This window comes from Microtus oregoni, unplaced genomic scaffold (assembly GCF_018167655.1).
Source record: "Microtus oregoni isolate MIOR12 unplaced genomic scaffold, Mior012 000021F_ref0000039, whole genome shotgun sequence".
In the NCBI taxonomy this organism is placed as follows: domain Eukaryota; kingdom Metazoa; phylum Chordata; class Mammalia; order Rodentia; family Cricetidae; genus Microtus; species Microtus oregoni.
In genome coordinates this window covers 3896566-3918842 of record NW_024543080.1, presented here as the reverse complement: position 1 = coordinate 3918842, position 22277 = coordinate 3896566, and the positions used below count along the sequence as shown (strand labels likewise).

At 44.5% G+C, this 22277-nt stretch overlaps 1 protein-coding gene across 1 annotated transcript in view; it reads left to right on the top strand.

Annotated features, from left to right (window-relative positions):
* The window catches only part of Fras1 (Fraser extracellular matrix complex subunit 1), a 419545-nt gene that overhangs the window by 356031 nt on the left and 41237 nt on the right, over positions 1-22277 (top strand). Inside the window, exons 48-58 of the mRNA XM_041671543.1 lie at positions 3319-3443; positions 3701-3841; positions 5096-5323; positions 8047-8160; positions 9826-9976; positions 10920-11079; positions 12990-13158; positions 15183-15429; positions 16664-17008; positions 18774-18934; positions 20066-20213. Coding sequence (XP_041527477.1) covers positions 3319-3443; positions 3701-3841; positions 5096-5323; positions 8047-8160; positions 9826-9976; positions 10920-11079; positions 12990-13158; positions 15183-15429; positions 16664-17008; positions 18774-18934; positions 20066-20213 — 1989 coding nt within the window. The remainder of the gene's footprint in view (positions 1-3318; positions 3444-3700; positions 3842-5095; positions 5324-8046; positions 8161-9825; positions 9977-10919; positions 11080-12989; positions 13159-15182; positions 15430-16663; positions 17009-18773; positions 18935-20065; positions 20214-22277) is intronic.

The window sequence follows — 22277 nt, the reverse complement described above, 5'->3', positions numbered from 1 at the left end:
CTACCAAGCATGTGACTTTGGATAGATGACATAGCTTCTTAATTACATAAGAATTCTATTACTACATCACGATTTATTTTAAATGGAGGTATTATACCCAACCTGACCTCTCAGAGCTATTACCAGGTAAAATTCCATGTCACTAAAGGAAGTCAGAAGTAGTTTTCTGCTTATAGAAGATACTTAATTTTTCCTTGGTTCAACTGGGAAAGCCGGGCAAAGATCAGAATCTCCAACTCTGCTTGGAAAAGTAGGAAGATGCTCTGTTGCTTTGGAAGGCTTGTTTGTCGTGGTTTCCTAAATAAATGTATTCTAGAATAAATAAACCTCTACTGCTAGAGATTTATCCAAGCAGAATGAAAACTGGTGCCCATACACAGTCAAGAACACAAATATTCACAGTAGACTTATTTGTAATAGCCCCAAGCTAGAAGGAAACCAAACACCCATCAATAAGTGCATACATAATCAAATGATGATATATTCATTTGGTGGAATAAGAAGAATGACTGTTTTGAGGGGGTAACATTTGTACATGTTTGTGTGGATATGGGCATGTGTGAGCAGAGGCTAGAAGTTGACATCCAGCATCTTCCTCAATCACTTTCCACCTTATTTTTGAGATAAGGGCTCTTATTAAACCATAGTTACTCAGTTCAGCTAGACTGACTGGCCGGTGGGTTTCAGGACTCTACCTGTCTTCAATCTCCAACCCTTCAGCTCTGGGGTTCTTGATGTGTGTCACTGTACTCGGTTTTTACATCCTAAAGTGACAAACTCAGTTCCTCAAGCTTGTACAACAGGAATTTGACCAGCTGGGCCATGTCCACAGCCCAGAACTAAACTATCAATGCATATTAAACTTTAAAATAACTAGGCTAAATGAAAGAAGCCAGGTACAAAAGATTACATACTATATGTTTTATAAAAGGAGAGACCACCAGCCAACGTGGAGTAGCGGGAGCCGGTCATGGTTTCTTTGAGATGAGGATGGAGTAGAGATGGAAGGGTGGAAGGATTATGGGATGTCAGTGTGAATCCTTTTGGAGTGATGGACATGTTCACTACTTTGACTGAGGTAGTCCCACTGGAAGCTTACATGCAATTCATTGTGTGCCAGTTCTAACAATAAGATGTTAAAATTACTCATAGGTTAAGTCAATAAAACTGTTTCAAAAGAAACAGGGTAAAAAGGTTCAATCCCAAAGCCCACAGCCTAAGTCCTAAGAAAAATTAACTATAATCTTAATCAGCCATCGTCAGGCTGTGGTTCGTAAAGGGATCAGGCACTCGGGCCAGCTGCCTGAGAGTCTAAATGTTTGTTTTCCCGTGGACTGTGAAGATAGATCCACAGCAGAGAGAAGAGACTTAAATTTCACGGCATAGTCCATCTGCAGTTTGAAAATCGTGTCTGTGTTTATGCCTGTGGGGTATGTACACTTGCTCTTGTGTGTGCACATGCATGCAGGTGCTCTTTCTTGCACGTGTGTGCAGGGGCCAGAGCTCGTGTCTTCCTTGATCGCTCCCCACCTTATTTTTGATGCAGGGTCTTTCACTGAACCTTGAGCTCACGGATTCAGCTAGGTTAGCTGATCAGTGAGCATCAGCGCTCCACCTGTCTCCATGACTTTCTCCTCCAGGTGTAGACTTGTGCCACCATGCCAGTCTCAGACACGAGTGATGGGCATCCAAGCTCAGGTCCTCATACTTGAACAGCCAGTGTGCTGAGCTACCGAGCCATCTCTCCGATGCCTCAAGTTATTAAATTTGTAAAGAACGGCATGGGTTTCTGTCCAGCCATAAGACAAAGCTGCGAAACCGGAGCTGCATTTTTTCCCTGTCAAGAGCTGATGGGGCAAGTACTGGAAAATCAAATGCCTCATCAGACAATGAATGCCCCAGTCGTCAGAAGGCCCTTGCATCTGGGGGATGAACTTCAGAAGATAGAGACACAAGTGGAAGCCCTGTGGGTTGACTTCTTAAAGGCAAACCTGGGGTACTGGCATCACGCTTCAATAGATAGCAGTCAAAGCAGATTCTATTGTAAAATAAAGCTGGTTTTACCAGGATTAAGAGTGAAAGACAATAGTTCCTAGGAAGTGACAAAGGGATGTCAAGGCCAGAATAACAGAGTAAATTAACTAGATCAGAAAGACAGGACTTTATCTCCGTCTCTCGTGTCAGCTTTCCTATGGTGCAGAGGCTCAAACATAGGGCCTTATGCATGCTAGGTTAGTACTCAACCAACTGAGCTACACGCCCACCTTTAGTTCAACGTTTTGTTTTATTTTCTCTTGTATGCATGCCTGGTGTGTATTCTAGAATGCTCCACTGCTACAGACTCATCCAAGCAGAATGAAAACTCATATCTGTATATAGTCAAAAACACAGATATTCACAGTAGCCTTATTTGTAATAGCCCCAAACTGGCTGGCCTGAAACTCACTGCCTTGCTGAGGATGACCTTGAACTCCTGATCTTCCAGCTACCTCCCAAGGTCTATTTCAGCCCAGTATGTTTTAGTCTTGATTGATGCTTGAATATAAATCCCTGTAGGTCTAGGATACAAATAAGGATTTTGGACTGTTTTTGCTGAATTTGGGGGATTTAAAAACAGAGCTAATCTATGTTTGAAGAATAACATCACTATTTAAAATTGCTTAAATTTTGAAATGATGATTTCTTTTTCTATGTCACATTATTAAAGACCACTGTTTTCTAGGTCATGTTCAGTTGACACAGGATGGTTGCTCAAACCCCAAAGTTCGGCAGTAAATCTCATTACTACCTGCCTGCCTAAAATAGCATGAGATGCTAGGCTCAAATACCTGAAGTTGAAAGGAACCTTGAAAGATACTGGGATGGTTCACCAGTTCCACAGACAGACTGTGTGTAGCTGAACCTCCTAACTGCAGTGGTCAAAGGTAACTCATCACACACCATCAAGAGTTAGGGCAGAGTTTCAGAAAGGATTGTGAAGGGATGGGGGAATGTAAAACTTAAGAGAGTAGAGTTGGACAGCAATGACTCCAAAGCCTTTCAGAGATTTTAGCTGAATCCAAGAAAGGAAAGGAGCACTTATTGAGCACCTCCCGTTGCCATGGCAAACAAAAGCCTGGATAATCAAGTTAGCATATACTGCCAAAGAACATATGTTGTTATAGAAAAATATTCTATGAACTACACAAGGTATTCAAGGACAGGGCATGAACGCTGTGTGTAAAATACATGTGATTCTGTGGGAGAGTCTGGCATCTCCCTGCCTAGAGGGATGGCTCGTGTCTTGATATTCCTGTTTCTCTCTTCTCCTCTCATTAGGCATCCAGATTAGTTCCTTTACTCAAGCAGACCTGACTGCAGGAAGTGTTCAGTATGTTCATTCTGGTGAGCCTGGGAAGCGCTCGGACATCTTCAGCTTTGTGCTGTCTGATGGCGTGCATGAGGTAAGAGGTCCTGCCATCCATCCTCGAGTGGGTTTTGATCCCTGGTCTTCTTCATTGAGAGTAATGGGCAGACAAACTGGAGATATGAGATCATTGTGTTCCTCTATTCTTAGCCACAGAACAAAAGCAGCCCCTGACAGCCATGGGCTCGAGCCCCGGAGGGTTCATGTCAGGGTTCCTCTGGAGTCAGCCGGGCCAAGGGTTGAGGAGAGGGTAATACTGGGGACGGGCACCCCACCCACCTGTTACTGTTTTAGGTGATGCAGACCTTCCACATCACTATCCACCCTGTGGATGAATCACTGCCCCTTGTGCAGAACTGGGGCATGCGTGTGCAGGAGGGCGTGAGGAAGACCATCACAGAGTTTGAGCTGAAGGCAGTGGATGCGGACACAGAGGTCAGTGGCTTTCCTGTCCTCTCAGGCTGAGCAGAAGTAGGGTTGGGAGCAGGTGCTGCTTGAGGAGCACCCTAAGAGTTGTGCTCAGTGGTGAGGGGAGTGCAAGCCCAGCCCCCCAAGTGATAAAAACAGAAGACCCTTTGGCCTTCTGGGAAAAATCAAATTTGAGATCAAGTTCCTTTTCAATTCAATTCATTCTCACCTCAGCTTGCACATAGCCACCCTCTACATGCTGACTTTATTATGTTTCCTAGAGAATAAGGCAAGTGACACTTTACTCAAAACATGTATTGTCTTTCAGTGGATGGGCACTTTGTGCCCCTCTGTACCTCTCTTCTAGTTTACCTCTTGCACCCAGACTATTTTTCATGGTTACTTGTTATCACAATTTGAGCAAACTCCAAGAAGAGACTTTGTCCAGAAAAAAAAGTATGGCATAGTGGGAGGGGGCAGCTCTCCTTTCAAGATGTTGCCCGGGTCGAGCATTTATCATGTGGACTTGATTAGAATGACATGAAGCTCACTGCTGACTTATAGATCCATGTGCCCCCTTCTCTCTGCCTGGGCTTCACTGCACAGCTGTGCCTTCATCGAATGTGCATTGCCTACTGGGCTGTAGACTCCGCTCTATGTGCTAAGAGCATAGCTGTGGAGAAAACAGAAAATAGTCCACAAATTAACAACCTTTCTGATTGAGGGAGAGAGGGAGGGAGAAAGGAAGGAAAGGGTGGAGATAGAAAGGGATGGAGGGAGGAAGACAGGGACCAATCAGACATGGTCAGCATTAAGTGAGATCGTGATTGGTGGACGCGCTATTTTAGGCAGAGTAATCAAGGAACATCTTTAAGGAGATGCTCTCTGAACCGAGACATCAGTGGAAGAGCAAACAGTGCAGTTACCAGGGAGAATTCACTCTCCAGGCAGAGGACACTGTGCAGAAGCCTCAGGCTCCAGTGCTTTCAATCCTGAAGCCAGGAGGCTGGAATCTAGTGACCAAAGGGGCAAAGCCCAAGCCTTCCCTCTAGTCCAGCCTGCGCCGTGAGGCCTGAGGATAGCAAAGGTACACACTCCACATTCTGACGAAGGCTCTAAGATGGAAGCCCAGTTGTAGGAGAGAAGATGGTATCTTTCACTACCTTCTTTGTGTCTATAAAGAAAATACAGGCTGTATTTGATGGCTTTAGTCTGCTTCCTTTACCAGCTTCTGGCCGCCACTCACTCTGAACTTGCCTCTTGCTTTTCTCCTTTTGGCAGGCTGAGTCTATCACCTTCACCATCATGCAGCCCCCACGCCATGGCACCATCGAGAGAGTTGCCAGGGGGCAACGTTTCCTCCTCGCCTCTTCCTTCACTATGGAAGACATCTACCAGAACCGTGTCAGCTACAGCCATGATGGCAGCAACTCCCTCACAGACAGATTTACCTTCACTGTGTCTGATGGGACCAACCCCTTCTTTATCATTGAGGAAGGAGGGAAAGAGGTGAGGGCCAGTGTGAAGGGAGAGGCCCAGCAGAGCCTGTCAGAGACCTTGTGGGAATTGTTCCATGTAGCGCGACACTTAGTTCTTACTCCATTAATGTTAAGTGTATTGGTCCCGGACAGGTCCTTTCTCTTAAATCTTCATTTTTCATCTGTAAAATGGACAAAATATGATTTCTAGCTTTGGATGCTTTATCTAAACACCAAAAGAGACAGTCCTGGTTGAGTGTTTGACACTGTGGTTAACTAGTGAGCCCCCAGCATGACATGGTGATTGTTAATATTACTCTTTATTTTTTATTCTTTTCTTCCATCTGGTATTTCTATAACATCACATAGTTCTATATTCTCCTTTTCTTTTTGGAATAGGACTCCCCATTCCAACCAGAGTCGCTCAGTCTTGGGGATTTAGAGTGGTTTTGTGTACAGGAGACACACAAATTTTGAATCCTGGCTCTGCCACTAATTAGCCGAGTGAGTGTCTTTGTAAGTCATGTTCCTTTTGAAAACCTCGGTTTGCCAATCTGTACAATGGAGGAGGTACCTTTCCTCTTTGTGTACATTCAGGCCTGTGCCCCATGGCAGGCTCACAGAAACATCACAGAATTTGTAGGCACCAGCCTCTATGTTCTATAATAAGGGGCCTTGCTACTTATATCAAGCAACTTCCAAGCTTTAGTTCCTTCAAGATTGAGGAGGAAGGAGCTGGGGAGATGGCTCAGATTGAATGTGTTCTTTATGTGGTTGTAAGAATCCGCATTTAATCTCCAGAACCCATGTAAAGAGAAGGGGATGGTAGTGTGTGCCTATAATCCCAGCACTAGGGAGGTTGACAAAGACAGACTCATCCCTGGAGCCAATGTATTTAGTAAACCCCAGGTTCCAGGGAGAAAGCCTGCCTCAAAACCAACCACAAGGTGTTTAGCTACAGAAAAGTAACACTTGAGGTTGATTCTTGCGCACACACACACACACACACACACACACACACACATACACACAAATGACCTGTGTTCAGACTCCTTATCTACTGCCTTCTTCAGGGTTCCACTATTCCATAAACTCCCCCTGAAATAACTGCATCTCTGGTAGAAGGTGGGCCTGGGACACCCCAACCCCCTACACAGCTGTGTCTGGCTCCACAGAAGCAGTGTTGGTGAGCAGTGTGCCCACAACCTGTTGTACCCCCAGGGCAGCGGAAGAGTCTCAGTCCTGGCGAGTTTCTGTCCTACACTGTTGTAGGATAATTATATTCCTGGAAGGGAGATCTTCCTGTGTCCTTTAGAGACACAGAAGGTCATCCTCTGTGGGTCATTGCATACGTAGGTGACTCTTGGAATTCCTCTGCCTTGTCTGCATCTGTCCTGTCTGTTCCATGGCAGGCTATCACTTTGTCCTTTCTCTTGCTGAAGCTGCTGCTCCTGGTTAGCTTGACTTTCAAAGGAGAAAAATAAATCAAGACATACCAGCAATGGCTACCCTCTTAAACACCTAAGTGTCAGAGTAAGCCTTCGTAGGACCACATCATCCTAAAAAATTGAAATTATGTAAATTGTAGATTGAAAAGCTAGTATCTCACTGCCCTGCATTGCAACTGGTACCCTCTCAGAGCTCGTGAGCGTGGGATAGGACTATAGCATGTGTACTGTATATAGATAGGGCTCTCTCTGTGGGTGGAATTACAATGTGGATTCCCTTTCACCATTTGTTCCCATAAAAGCTTTTATTCTTCATTTCTTCTGCCTCTTACCCACAGAGGGAGCACTGTCCTTAAAACAACCCAGAACAAAACAGAGAAAGAAAAAGAAAAGACAAGCTCTCTGGGCTTAGAAGCTTCCCTCCCTCTCTGAGCTGATCCCACCTGGAGGCTTCAGCATCAACATTTTAATGATGCTCTTTCCAGACTCTCAAGAAACTTTAACGCGAGAAATTGAGAGAAAAATTTGTGTATTGTTTCATCCTAGGAAGGGTTTTTTTCTTTTTTAAATTATTTTTTAAGTTAGTATACAAAGTAATGAATCTCTATAGCATTTTCATGTCTGTGCCATTCTGCTTTGTTCTGGTTTATACACCCCACTGTCCTGCCTAGCTTCCTTTCTTGGCGGTCCCCTTCCTCTTCCCCCAGAGATCCACCTTTTGTGTTCGTGTGTGTGACTTATATTCCATTATCCCCTCTTGTTCCCCACTCCTTTAGAGCTGCTCCTTTTATGGTCCCCGTTCTACGCCATTTGTACACAGTAAAATATAGAACCTGACATCAGAGAAAGCATGCAATATTTATCGTTTATTCCAAATCTAGCATCATGACATCCCCCGAAGAAGACATAAACGGACCCAGCCACCACGGCACATACTTATAACCCTAGCTAATTGGGAGCTTGAGGCAGGAGGATTTCTTGAGCTCAGACGTTCAAGCCCAGCCTAAGCAATGCTGGATAACCCCATATTAACACACACACACGTGTGTGAAAACCAACCTCTACAGCACTGACACTCTTGAGATTAAGCGGAGACACCCTTGCTTTTTGTTTCTGGGTCCATGCTGGACTCCCCTGTCAATCGTCACTCTCTCTCTAAGGCCTCATGTCAGTTGTGATAAGAGGTGGAAGCTAGCTTCCCAGCCTGTACTTCATCTCTGACACGTGCAGGGATTCCAGTGGCTTAGGGACAGGGTCTGGGAAACTCCAGTGTTGGTAGTGAGTGTTTTTCTGGCTTCCCCTACAGATTATGACTGCAGCACCTCAGCAGTTCCATGTGGACATCCTCCCGGTGGACGATGGCACCCCTAGAATTGTCACCAACCTCGGTCTGCAGTGGCTTGAGTATATGGATGGCAAGGTAAGTCCTTCAGGGTCCTCGCTGGGATGGAGCTACCCATCGCTGAGTGACTGCTGTTGAATACACCAGATTTCACCAAAGTCCGGGGTGAGGAACTTTATTTTAAACAAAAGACAGAAATTGAGTGTGTTATTTCCACTTCTAGTCTGTTGGCAAGAAATTGGTCAGATGAGCACAGATGTTTCACGGGAGGCTGGGAAATCGTGTCTCGAACTGGGCGGGCAGACGCTCAGCTAAAACTATTAACTTGTAAGAGGGGAGAATGGACTCTAAGGAACATTAAATGCTTGCCCTAGATAGAAAGGAGCAGATATCTTTGTCAGCAATTGTCCTCAGAGGAGTCCTCCTTCGGAGACCTCCATCTCCCGGTTCCCAGCAGCCCCTTCTGAGGTACATCTCATCATCTGGAAGTGCTAGCAACTCAGCACTAACTCCGCATCAGCATCAGCACCAGCACAAGCGCATCTCTTCTTTCAGAGCTTTGATTAGTGATGTTCATCAATCCTCATGGATTGAGGATGGGATGTGCTTAGCTATCGAACTGTTGGGTTCCTTAAACTGAATAAAGTAGGGTTGAATAAATGGCTCTGTCATTAAAGAGCATGAAGATGTAAGTTCAGATCCCCAGCTCCCATGTGAAAAACCGGGCAAAATGTTGCATGTGTATAACCTCAGTGTCAGAGGCACAGAGACAAGCGGATCTCTGGAGCTCAATGAAAAGCCATCCTAGTCTAACTGGTCCAGGTTCAGGAAGAGACTGTTCCACAAACCAAAGTGGAGAACAATAAAGGAAGACACCTCTCATGGATGTCTGGCCTGCACATGTATATATGTATGCACGTGCGTACGCGAGTGTGCATGCACATACACACACATGCATCAGTGTAAATTCTTCTTACACACTGACTTTTTCTCAATATTCAACTAGAGTGATTGTTTTCTTGGGTAGACTTGGGTCTACTTCCCATACCTCCTCTATTCCGATAGCAGTTATTAACACTTCCAGTGGCTAGGTATAGTAGCACATTGCTCTAATCTGAGCACTTGGGAGGCCGATCTAGAAGGGTTCCAGGATTCTAGTTAGAGGACAGTCTACAGTCCATAACGAGACCCTGTGTGACTAAATAGATGTATAGTGAAGTCACCAAAGACTTCTAGTTTATGAAATCCAAAAGTTAATGCCCTGCCCTTTTCTGTTTAAGCCCACTAACATAGAGTATTGATCGCTGCTCTCTTTCCATGGCCTTCGGATCTTACCCTGTGTTGACAGGGTAAATGGGTAAAGAAATTAAGCTTAGCTGGTATATTTGAGCAGTATCAGGGGACAGTATATTTATCCTAATCAACCTCAGGATTTTCAGCGATTCTCCTAAGGTATAAGACTCAGCCATTATATCATTCCTCCCAGGTTCCAATCCTCTTTCAAAGCCAAACTGAAATCCCCTGCTTATTTCCACAAGACTCTTGCCCCATTGACCCCGCTCAGGAGCCTTTCTTTGTGAAATCTTCCAGAGCAGAGGCTGGCATAGTTTCCATCCTAACAGTTTTCTGTGCAGCAAATGCGCTCAGTAAATCACTGTGCAACCGAATTAAATCTGAGTCAAAGGGTCTTGCTCCAGCTTAATTCCCACCTCAGGAATTAAATTTAATGGGTTTCTATTCCAGGCAACCAACCTGATCACCAAGAAGGAACTGCTGACCATGGACCCGGATACAGAGGACTCGCAGCTTGTCTATGAGATCACCATGGGCCCAATGCACGGCTATGTGGAGAACAAGCTGCAGCCAGGCCGAGCCGCAGCCACCTTCACCCAGGGTGGGTTCTTAGGAGCCTAGAGAGGGGCCATGCTCAAATGCTGCTCCCACGGTAACTTCCAGCTACTTTTTCAAATGGACCATCTACTGTCTAACCACCTCCTTGCACATTTTGCTCTTCCCGGGTTTCTTCCTGTCACTCTGAACCAGAGAGCTTCATCTCCACCATGCCCCCTGCCCTCAGGTTTCTAGGTGTTCTGGAAATGACAGGTGGGACTGCTCGGTTTCCTTATAAGACAAACAACAAACGGCCTGCCAGCCCGAAAGATTTGTGATCTAAGAAGTTTATTGTTTTATTCTCTAAGGCCGATGGCATTTACTTTTAAACATCTTCCGCCAAGAAGTTAAAGTCTGCTTTACTAGTGTATAAGTTGCTCGACAGAAATAGTGTCCTTTTGGAATAACATAAAACAGGCCATTCTGTGTCAGCTCATCACTGCTCCTCTTGGGGGACGGCTGTGATTAGGCACTCACATGGGTGACGCTGTTCTTTAAGGTCCCAGCCCGTTCTCAGCCATGCAGAGCTGTCTGGTGTGTGAGCGGCTGCTGCCAGCCAGGCTTTGCCTGTCAGCACACACCTTTCTGCACAGAGGATGGGGTCAAGGCTTGTCTCTGTCAGATTTCAGATTTGCCCTTCAACACCCCACAGACACTCTCTCGGGTGCTTTCTGTCCAGACCCCAAGATTCTCCTTTTCTATGAGCATAAAGGGGCTCTCTGTAAGATAGATATTTGGACATGAAACTGTAAGACTTTGCTTTAAAACTAGGACAAATCTTTTGTTTTTAAGACTACTATACTTTTTAGAGTTTTGACAATCAGCCCCTCTAGCCCATTAGAAACCAGACTAGACTCGATATGTTGGCCAGGGACCTATGAGCGTGTCTTTACACTTCCACATTATCTCACCATGGATTCTGGGACTCTTTTTTTTTTTTCTCACAGATGATGTGAACTTGGGGGTGATTCGTTATGTGTTGCATGAGGAGAAAATCCAGAAAGTCATGGATAGTTTTCAGTTTCTGGTGAAAGACAGTAAACCCAATGTGGTCCGCGACAATATCTTCCATATCCAGTGGTCTGTCATCAGCTTCAAATATACCAGGTACAGTCTTTATTGTGTACTGTGTAGTGAGAAATAAATCAAGCAAGTAGAAGAAATTAGGATGAAATACTATAGAAAGCAGGTCCATTATTTTTGATGGTGGTGGTGGAGGTGGAGGTGGTGGCAGTGGCGGCAGTGGCGGTAGTGGTGTTGGTAGATGGTGGTTGTGAAGCTAGTGAAAACAATCATTAAAATAATTGCTTGAAATCTTTATTGGATGATATAATATGCATACCAGGTACAGTGCTATGTTCTCAACATAATTCACCCTATTTGCTTGCAACGTGCAATTCTGAGATTCTCTTCCTGTCCCCACAGTAGCAAAGCAGCATAGGCAGGCAAAGGTTCAATTCCTCACCCTTAGTCATGCAGCTCGCAAGCAGCAAGACAAGATCTTAAACCCAGCAATCTTTTTTAAAGTAATTCATTTATTTTTATATTATGAGCATTGATTGGTGTTTTGCCTGCATGTGTGTCTGTGTGAGAGTGTCAGATCCCTTGGAACTGGAGTTCTGGAATTCCAGACAGTTGGAAAGTGCCATGTGAGTGCTGGGAATTAAACCCGGGTGCTCTAAAAAAGCAGCCAGTGTTTTAACCACGGAGCCGTCTCTCCAACCCTAAGCCCTGTAATCTTCACCATCCTCTTTCAATGCTTCTTTTGAACTTTTTTGTTTTTATCTTCAAGTTATAGAAGATAATCCCATAGAATTTGTAGGAAAAACATAGAAAATAAACCTTCAGGTCATGTTTTTCCAAGGTTTCTCTGAATTTCATAGAATTGTCCATCACATATGTAGATTGAGATGTTTGCCTCATCCAGTTATAGAGGAAATCCAGGAGCCGTCATTTGATAATAGTGATGGACAGACATGGTGCTGCTTTTCTAAGTTAAACTGGGGTTCTTATTCTAGAGTGAACAATTTTTAAATTAGCATTTCAGAGAGCACTATTCTAAGATATCAATTTCTTGACAGATAGGACAACTAAACTTACTTCCAGGAGGCTGAGACATACCTTCCCCACTCTTGGACATACTCAGAATAATTAAAACCAATTGTAAAGTATGTCATATTTTGAGACTTGCCTTTAATTACCTCTTGACTGTATCACCTCTAAAATTAAACCAGTTGAGTAAACAACATCTTCTTTTGTTAGCAAGCCTCTAATTCTAGTGGACTGAGCTGCCCAGGGAACTGACAGTGTGGGCCCCTCTCTCAAAGGTATTCTGCCTAAAACATCCAATGAGACACACAACAGACTGAATGGCGGTCCTCATTGGTGAAATTCGAAGCCTAGCTCACTGCTGTTCTCCTCTGGCTTTTCCAAACCTACTCATTATGAATTAAGATCTTGAGAACTAGCTCTTGACACATCCAGTCAAATCCCTGTGTTAGGCTGAGAGCCCTCCCCGCCCAGGCTCACACATCGTAAAACTCTGTCTATAAATCTTTGTCCTCTGAGCTCCAGCTCAGCCACCACCCCAGCTCAGTTGCAGGCATCCTTGATATCCGGCTCAGTGGGCCCCCTACTGAAGCTGTCCCTAACAACCGTCCACACAGCTTCATCCTTAAGAACCCCCTGGCCTTTTCTGATTACTCTGCCCACTTGGGAGAGGTTCTTTGTCGCCTTCCCAGGCTCTGAATTCTGAAGTTTGTAGCTCCTGTTATAATGTTCTGGGTGACTCTAGTCTCCTCCACAGTGAGTAGGTGGCATTCTTTAACTCCAGTATCCTTGTTCACAGGGGCTGTGACTGTCCCTTGTAAGCATCTTCTATTAATTTATGTAACTTTTGAAAGCACTAAACTGCCTGTCCTCAGAAATGCCTGAGTCCTGAGACCAAATATCACAGTGAGTGGTCTCTTTATAGCCCCAAGACAGATTTCTGGAGCGTGACTTTTATGTGTCCCTAGCTATAACGTCAGTGAGAAGGCCGGGTCTGTCAGTGTCACGGTGCAGAGGACTGGGAACCTGAACCAGTATGCCATCGTCCTGTGTCGCACCGAACAAGGCACAGCCAGCTCCAGCTCCAGAGTCAGCTCTCATCCCGGACAGCAGGACTACATGGAGTATGCTGGTCAGGTAGGTGTGGAGAGTACCACTCGTTCCTCGGCATGGTTGCAGGTTACGGTGGTGCCTCTGCTTCTTACCCACCTCCCTCCCGCCCACATACTCCTCAAGAAATTCCCTCATACACCCTTCCCATAGAACTTTGTTCTTCAGTTTGGCTGCTCTTCCCTGAAGTATCTGCCAGGACTTACATCATCTGGCTTCTAGATGCTTACGTTTTACCTCATGGCAGGACCTCATCAAGGTATTACGTCCCCGCTCAGCTCTTGGTGCCCTCCCTTCTCTTTCTGGAGGTATAGGAGGGAGTCATAAGCAAACCACTTAGCGAGTTCTCAGGATAGAGTAGGTGAGAGGTGATGAGAGGGGGAGCTTCAAATAGTAAAATTGACAGGACAGCGGTGGAATGCATAGAGGGTCAGAGGGCAGCATGGGTGATACTGCCCTGGCTATGAGAGGATGGCCAGGAAGAGCAAGTTTGACAATGTTCCATGCTAGGATTTTTGTCTTAGGCACAATGAGTATCAGTTGTCTTGAGCTGGGGCTACAGAGAAATTTCTAAGTTATCTCTTTTACCTTGAGGGTGGTGGTGAGAAAGAAAAGGGAGATGAGGAACGAGGAGGTTGGGTAGGGGTAGAAGTCAGTGGTGAGTGCACACTTAGTGCACACAGCACGAATGAGGGCCGGGGTGGAGTGAGCTCCTTTTCACCTACAGGAACAGTGCTCCTACTTCATGGGTGTTTATTCCATTTTTTCCAAGTCAACATGATGTTGACTTGTGATATTAGGAGTTAAATCTCTGTAAAGCAAAGTGGGCTATGTCCTTTCTCAACGTTCAGGCATCTGCTAGACTAGGTGAAAGCCTTTTATGGTAATGAGGACGTAGGAAAGACCAGAGAGGATGAGGAGTCTTCAGCAAAGGGATGTCACATTTTTCAAGAAAAGACAAATGTCTGTGAGTGTGTTCCAGATCTTAAACAGAAATCTAATAGTGTTTTGTTTTCTTGAGGGCATTTTGAAACACAGATTAGCAAGAACTCAGTTTGATCAGTTGGTTTGATAGGTACTAATGATTTTGATAGATTTAAATTAGGTGTTCTTCAGATTTGGGTGCCCTTAGAGACTTCTGACTAGTTCTTACACTGCTTCTTATTTTAACTGCTTGAGTTTACACAAACAACTCTATTCCGTTTAAAGGGTTTATCTTGTTTTATTTATTTTCCCTCTCTTTTGTTTCTCTCTCTCTTCTACTCCCTTCTCTTTTTCATTCATTCATCCATTTTTTTTAAATAAGGCATAATGTTACATTTACAACTATGTGAACAGAAAATAAGTTCTCTGTGTTGTACTTGCTAAATTTACTCACAGGCCTAGCCCATTTTAGGGCAAAAGATTAGCCTGCTGTGTTAAGTGACATTTTAGGAACTCAAACACAGTGATTCAGTGCAACAAGCGTCTCTTGTTAATTTTTAATTATATGAATAATATAATCAAGGCAATGGTGATATATTTGTGTAGTGCTTTAAAATAATCTTAACACTTTTTTCATCTAGTTTTCTTTAGTCTTCATAATAATAGCATAGAAGAAATATCATTATAAACTAAGTACCTGATGTTCTTAAATTGACATAATTTTACCTTCAGGGGGAGGGCAATCAGCACCTAAAACTCAACTGTCTTACTCTGAAAGTGGAGCTCTTTCTGCTTAAGCTTGGCCCAATTAGAAAGAGCACTGAGCAGCCAAATGATAATTGTTAATAAAAAGAACACAAATAGCTGTCACCCATTTCTCTAGTCACCTATGGTAAGACAGCTCTTCGCCCTCCATGTTCTTCTACAGTAAACTAGCCCCAGTTGTGCAAGAACAGGAGAGGTGACTATAATGTGGGCAGGACAGGGACGTGGTGGATGGAACAACCCAAAGGTACCATGCAGTTCTTTGCCAGATTAAGTTGGGTGCTCTTTTCTCGCAATGCCCCTGAGGAACTGAACCAGGGAATACACCACACGATTAACCACCTTTTGTTCCCTTGTGGCAGGTGCAGTTCGATGAGCGAGAGGACACAAAGTCCTGCACCATCATCATCAATGATGATGACGTGTTTGAGAATTTTGAGAGTTTCACTGTGGAGCTCAGCATGCCAGCCTATGCCCTGCTAGGCGAGTTCACCCAGGCGAAGGTCATTATCAATGACACGGAGGATGAGCCCACCCTAGAGTTTGATAAGAAGACCTACCGGGTCAACGAGAGCGCTGGGTTTCTCTTTGCACCTATTGAGAGAAAAGGTCTGTTGTTGCCGCAGGTGACAAGGAGCTATGATAATAACTAATGCCTGTTGAGCTCTTCTGTGTGCTGAGAGCTCAGGTTTCACATCAACTTGTGTGTATTTTTTCCTATATGAGCCCACTGGCCCCCAGGGCAGCTGTAATGTTGAGTTCGCCTGTATTGCGCTTTACCAGAGGGCTCCCTTCTCAGGGCATGTAGTTAGAGCTCCATTTGTTCTTCAAGGCCATGGAAAGACGAGTTAGATTTCTCCTTGCATTATTCATTAACTTAATCTTTTTAATCAATCACCCATTCCATAAAACATTTATCAACTGTGGTCAAGGAGAGAGGTTATATTTGTGTAAATCTCAGGTTTTGGAAGGCAGAAAATATACTCAAAGATTTCCATACCTGGATGTTAAGTATAATGTTCCTATGAAAAATATACTCCCTTTGGGAAATAAAGGGCAATTTCTTAAGGCCAGGCATTCCGAACAGAGATTTTATGGGTTTATGATTGTGCAGTCCTGATGCTTTAAAACGCACAGGCATGAATTCCCTGTTCAAGACCAGGTGAATGCAAATGACGATGTCGGATTTCAGTATCCAATCTGCTGACTGGGTGTTAGTGAGGTAAACACTGTGGGTAGCACAAAACCTTAGCAAACACCGTGTGGAAGACAGGCGAGCCCCACTGATTGCTCTGGGCCACCACGCCAAGCCTGCAGCAGGCTGTCACCAAGGGATGTGACTAATGAGCGAGGCCATTTGTGTCTTTATATTCTTTTATATTGTTTTGTATTGTTTCGTCTTTCCTTTCTTCAAACAAGCTTGTTTCTCTCGGGGAATTAAAGTGCAGAAGTTTCCCCAGAGAGGCAGTGAACTGTTCTCAACTCCCTTCCTTCAGGACACAATTACTTTGCTACTTAAAGTACCAAATATGCCTCTTATCTTTCCACCCGCTGTGGTCTTAGATGGTGGGCAATGAGTCTTGTGAATTAACAGAGCACAAAATTTACAGAATAGGAAATCCATTCCAAGTTATTTGGGGAAGTATCTGGGGTATATTAAGTCCTCAAGCGATTTATACCACAGGCTTAATAGAAACTGCAGTTCAGGAAGGTTTCCTGTCAGATTTGAGCAGAAATCGTGACAGAGTGTGTTGGAGGGAAAAGTTCATTAAGTCTCTAGAAATGTTCACGTGTGAGAAGCACTCACTCCCATGCTCCGACTCTCTCGCTGTGTGCGCTGCAGGAGACTCAAGCAGCATTGTGTCTGCCGTTTGCTACACGGTCCCCAAATCGGCTATGGGAAGTAGTCTCTACGCTCTGGAATCAGGTTCCGATTTCAAGTCCAGAGGGCGGTCTGCAGAGAGTCGTGTGCTATTCGGACCCGGTGTCACCATGTCCACCTGTGATGTCATGGTCATTGATGACAGCGAGTATGAAGAGGAAGAGGAGTTTGAGATCGCCCTGGCTGATGCTTCTGACAATGCCCGCATTGGAAGGCTGGCAGTGGCCAAGGTGCTCATTAGTGGGCCCAATGATGCCTCGACTGTCTCCCTGGGCAACACGGCTTTCACGATCAGTGAGGATGCAGGTAATTAAGAGGCTCTCTGGGTTTCTAGGAACCATCTCCCGATCCTTCTTGCCAGTCCAGGTTCCTGTTTAACAATGTCCTAAAGACATGGAGAATGTCATTCCTTAGGGGCACTGCTGTTGGTCTTGAACAACAGGCCGTCAAGAAGGTAGTGAAAAGAGAGAGTTCTACCCACTTCTCTTGCTCTTTTAGTTAATGGCAGAGAAGTAACTGGCATGGAGCTTCATGGTCTGGTCTGACTTTGTGGCCCAGAGGGACACTATGGCCCTAATTATTCTGGCTTGTGAAATGGAGCAATGTGAATCACTGAGGATATAGAGAGTTATTTAGTGTACTGTCAACTGCCGAAACAAGCTTCCAAGTTTCAGTGTCTTAACACATGGTTCATTATCATTTATATGTCAGCGCAAAGAAAGTTACTGGTAAGTTTCTTCTATACACTATTTTAGAGCCCAGGCCCTTTCCTTCTTGTGGCTTTTAAGGGTCTCGAAGTCTATCAGTGCCATTGGCAGAGGGAGACAGCAACTGTACTGAAGATCAAAGCCTTCTAACTCTTTGAAGGGATTCTGAGCCGTGTTGGGAACTAAGACTTCTAAAGATTTAGTGTGTGTGTCTGTGTTTATGTGTGTTTGCATGCACATGCTTGCACACATATGCGTGCATGCACACAATGCATGCACGGGTTTGCAGGTCCCTCGGAGCCCAGGGATGACATCAGATCCTCTTTGCAAGCAGCAAGCTCGCTTAACTACCCAGCTGTCTTTCCAGTTCCCTGGACTAATATTTTTTAACACACACTGAATGCCAAGCATGATGTCATGAGAGCTCTGTGCATTCTAATTCCATCTTCAGCAGATCAGGTAACATTGCATGGAAAAGCAGATTGAGGCCCAGAGAAGTCAAACAGATGGCCTGAGTTTACTCAGACAGAGACTAGAGAGAGGACTCAGTGTTTAAGAACACTTATTGCTCTTATTGAGGACCTGGGTTTGGGCCCCAGCGCCCACATGGAAGCTCCAGTTCCAGGGGATCCAGTACCCTTTTCTGGTCTCCTTGGATACCAACACACATATACATGTAGACAAACTATTCATACAGTTAAAATAAAAACAAGTAGATAAGTTTCTAAAAAATCTTCATATACAAAAAGATATGTGACTTATATTGAGAATATATTGTTTGATGGGGTTCTCAATCTCTATGGTTATGAGAATTAAATATCTTTAGGGTACTGCACATATGGTGAGCTCAAAAGATGAGGCTTGTTCCTAAGATAATAAGCCTGTATGGTTTGAGTAATGATGTGTGCACTGCTAGATAAACAAGAAAATCAACTGAGTTAAAACATTTCATTAAGAACTTGCAGCCCCAGGTCCCCTGAGCTCATTACTGATTTTTCTAGCTGAGGCTCTTATCTTAGCATTTTTTCTCCTCAGATAGGCTTGGATTTGGGGTGACAGGTCATGCCTCAGGTGAATGTGAAACCTGCTCTTCCAGAGGGCTATTTTTTTCAGTGCCACCCCCCCCCCGAGATCCTCCTGTGAGTCTCCTCTTGACCTTGGGGTCAAGGAAAGGGAGCTATGATGCCTCTCAGCCCTGCTCAGAGGCGCGGAGGAACATGGATAAGGTTGCATTAGACAGAGGGAGTGGGAAAGCCGAAATCACTGTTGTACTGAGAGATGAGTGTCCTGAGATGCCCGCTGATCTTTTGTTTCAAGGTTGGACATTAAAAAAAAAAAAAAAAAACTCTAATACCTTTATCCAGGCACAGTGAAGATTCCAGTTATCCGCCATGGCACTGATCTTTCCACCTTCACATCTGTCTGGTGTGCAACACGGCCCTCAGACCCAGCTTCTGCCACTCCAGGAGTTGACTATGTCCCAAGCTCAAGGAAGGTGGAGTTCGGGCCGGGTATCACTGAGCAGGTGAGCCCAAAGCACCTCAAAGTCAAGAGTCTCGTTGTTACCAGTGTATTTTATGTCCTTCTTCCCTTCCTCTCTCCTCCATCCCTCCTTCCCTCCCTTACTCCCTCCCTCCTTCTCTCCCTCCCTTTCTTCCTTCCTTCCCTTCCTTCCTTGAAAACAGATTCTTCCCTCATACACTGTATCCCGACCACAGCTGCCTTCCCTCCACTCCTCCCAGCTCACCCTCCCCACCTACCTTCTCCCCCAGATTCACTCCCCCTCTGTCTTTCATTAAAAAAGAGCAGACCTCCAAGAGACAGCAACTAAACACAATGAAACAAAATACAGTAAGACAAGGCAAAAGCCCTCACACCAAAGTTGGGCAAGGTATTATGAGGAAAAGAGTTCTAGGAGCAGGCAAGAGTCAGAAGCACACTCACTCCCACTGTCAAGAGTCCCACAGAAACACCAAGCTAGCAGACACAACACACACAGAGGATGTGGTGCAGACCCTGCAAGCCTTTGCGTGTCCCTTTGGTCTCTGTGAGCCCATGAGAGCCTGCTTCGTTGATTCAGTTACCATGACTTCTGGAGTCCTCCATCCCCTCTGACTCCTACAGTCCCCCATCTTCCATGGGATTCCTTGAGCTCCAATGGGAGGAACTCAGTGAAGACCTCTACTTTAGACCCTTTCTGCAGAATGTCACTAGCGCAGTTTCTACCTGCTTTCTGAGTTGCTTCAATATATTAAAATATTACAACATTTTAATCCTTTCTTTGGAAATAGAGACAAACAGAAGCTGGCATGATGGTCCTCGTTTCTAAAGCTTATAGCCTGAGTTGATCCTTGGTACCCACATGATAGAAGGCAAAAACCATCACCTGCACATTGTCCTCTGATCTTTACACTTTTACCATGGCATACACGCGTACACACACACACACACACACACACACACACACTTTGCACAAATTCATGTAAGAATCTTCTTTAGCACCAAATATCCAACAATGCAAGCTTTATTGACATTGTGAGAATGTGATGAGATTATCATTATGAATTTAAATAAAACTAAGCTAGCTTTATGACAATGAAGATGCTAATGCTAGGTGTTGCGCCTTCTCTGAAGTTTGCTTTGCTCTCTCCTGTAGTACTGCACCTTGACTATCTTGGATGACACACAATACCCAGTGATTGAAGGACTGGAGACATTTGTGGTTTTCCTCAGCTCAGCACAAGGAGCAGAACTGACCAAACCCTTTCAGGCTGTCATTGCAATTAATGACACATTCCAAGACGGTAAGAGATTGGTAATACCTGCTGGTTTAAAGCCTATTTCTATATTTTCCTAATTTCCATGTATGTTACATTGTATCTCATCCGTACTTTCACTCATGAAATCTGTATGTACACATATCCATGTACAAATGCATGCACGTGTGCTTGCATAGACATGGAGGAGACAACCACTCATGTTGCCAGTACTCTAGCAGGTTCAGAGAGATGCATAAGTATTAGGCCTTAACATCAAGAAGCTTCTGTCTGATGTAGCAGGTTTTACAGAGGTGTCTCAGCTCTGATAGGACTTTAGCCATGGATGATAAAGGAAAGCCTGTTATAAATAGAGAGGTAAGTACAGACAAGTGTGAAATATTCAACAATGCCTATCTGGGGAACTGGAATGCTGACTTCTGCATTGAACAGGACAGCAGGTGAGTAGAGGCATGAACAGGAAGTTGCAGTGAGTCAGGTCCTGTGGGGCCTTATGTCCTGGTCAAAGGGCTTTGCGATGGAAGCAATGTGTGGTCATGAGCAGAAGTGGCGCGAGGTTTCTTAGGAAACTAATATTGGCAGTAGTGAAAATCGTATGCACAAGTGGACAGAAGCAGTGTATGACCAAGATCCAGTCACCCCTGAAGACACGGTGTACATAAGTGGGGCAAACATGGTAGAAGCAGTAAAGGACCAAACCCAGTCACCTCTGAAGACATGATGTGCGTGAGAGGGTGAACGTGAAAGCTGCTTCTGAGGGAAGTTAGCACTTTCAGAACATCTGGATCCACAGGTGGGTCCAGAGATTGGAGATCGAGCCATAGTTTCCAAGTGAGGCAAGAGGACTCTCAGCAGCAGCCCCAGTGGCTGATGACAGAGTCAGGGTTGAAAAAATCCCCCAAAGTAGGAAGAGACAAGCCACAGGATAATGTTTAATGTTTCTATTCATCCTTAAATCGTCATGGATATAGGAGCAAAAACTTCAAATGGCAAAAGATACACTATGAAAAGTTAATCTTCCTCATACTTCACTTCTCAATTATCCATGCTCCACCCCCCACCAAAACCAATCATTTGATGTGCGTTGTTCATGAGGGATATGTGTGTGTTTATGTGTGTTTGTGTATTTGCAAACATATATGTATCTACATATATATGTAACAAATCATTAAGGTATAACTTACATAAATTACAAAGTGTGCACTAGGACAGCGAAAGAGTCTGACAAGCTCTGAAAACAGACATTGGTACACAGTCACCATGGTAAAGATGTTGAGAAGTCCCCACCCCCTGTAGGGTTCACTCATGCCTTTTGTAGGCAGTCTCTCCCCTAACTGAAGCCCTAGCAACCATGGATCTGCTTCCTGTCCCTGAAGTTTTGCTTTTCCCAGAATGTCATATAGTTAAATTCTGTAATCCGGCACACAGGAGATTTTACTGCATGTTCATTTATTCTTGGCACGTCTATAATTCATCATATGAACCGGCCAGACTCCAGTAACACATACAATCTTCATTGCACTCTGAGGAACACAGAAAAGTTTTTTATTTTTTCCATTATTTTATTGGTAGGTTTTGGAGTTACAATACTATGAATTTGATATACAAAAAAATGTTTCTGTTCTATTAGGAAGGCTACCACTTGTATTTTATATCAAGAATTTACCCCAGAAAAGAAACCCGCAAGCATACTTAGTTAGTTATTCGTTGTAGCCAACAGTATTTTCTTAGGTTGGTCACCTCTCTTCCTGGTGGTCACTGGTTGTTGTTGAGACCATTCATTGTGCACACTTTGGGGTACAGAGGTTTTACAAACACTGTGTCTGACCTTCACAGTAGCCATTCAAGTTGTGACACTGAGATTTGAATAGTGTGTGTAAGACCATGTGAAGAGATGCAGAGGCAAAAAGTCAGATCTGAGCCATCCTGTTCTGTCTTCTAGTTCCATCCCCCGCCTTGCGGTCATTCCCCATGCAATTTTAGCTGCCATCCCCGCTCTTGGAAGCAATGTCTGCTCACTTGAGAGCCGTATAAAATCAGCCTTTGCCTCCCAGAGGCAACCGCTCACCTTTCTGATGCGATTGCTCACAT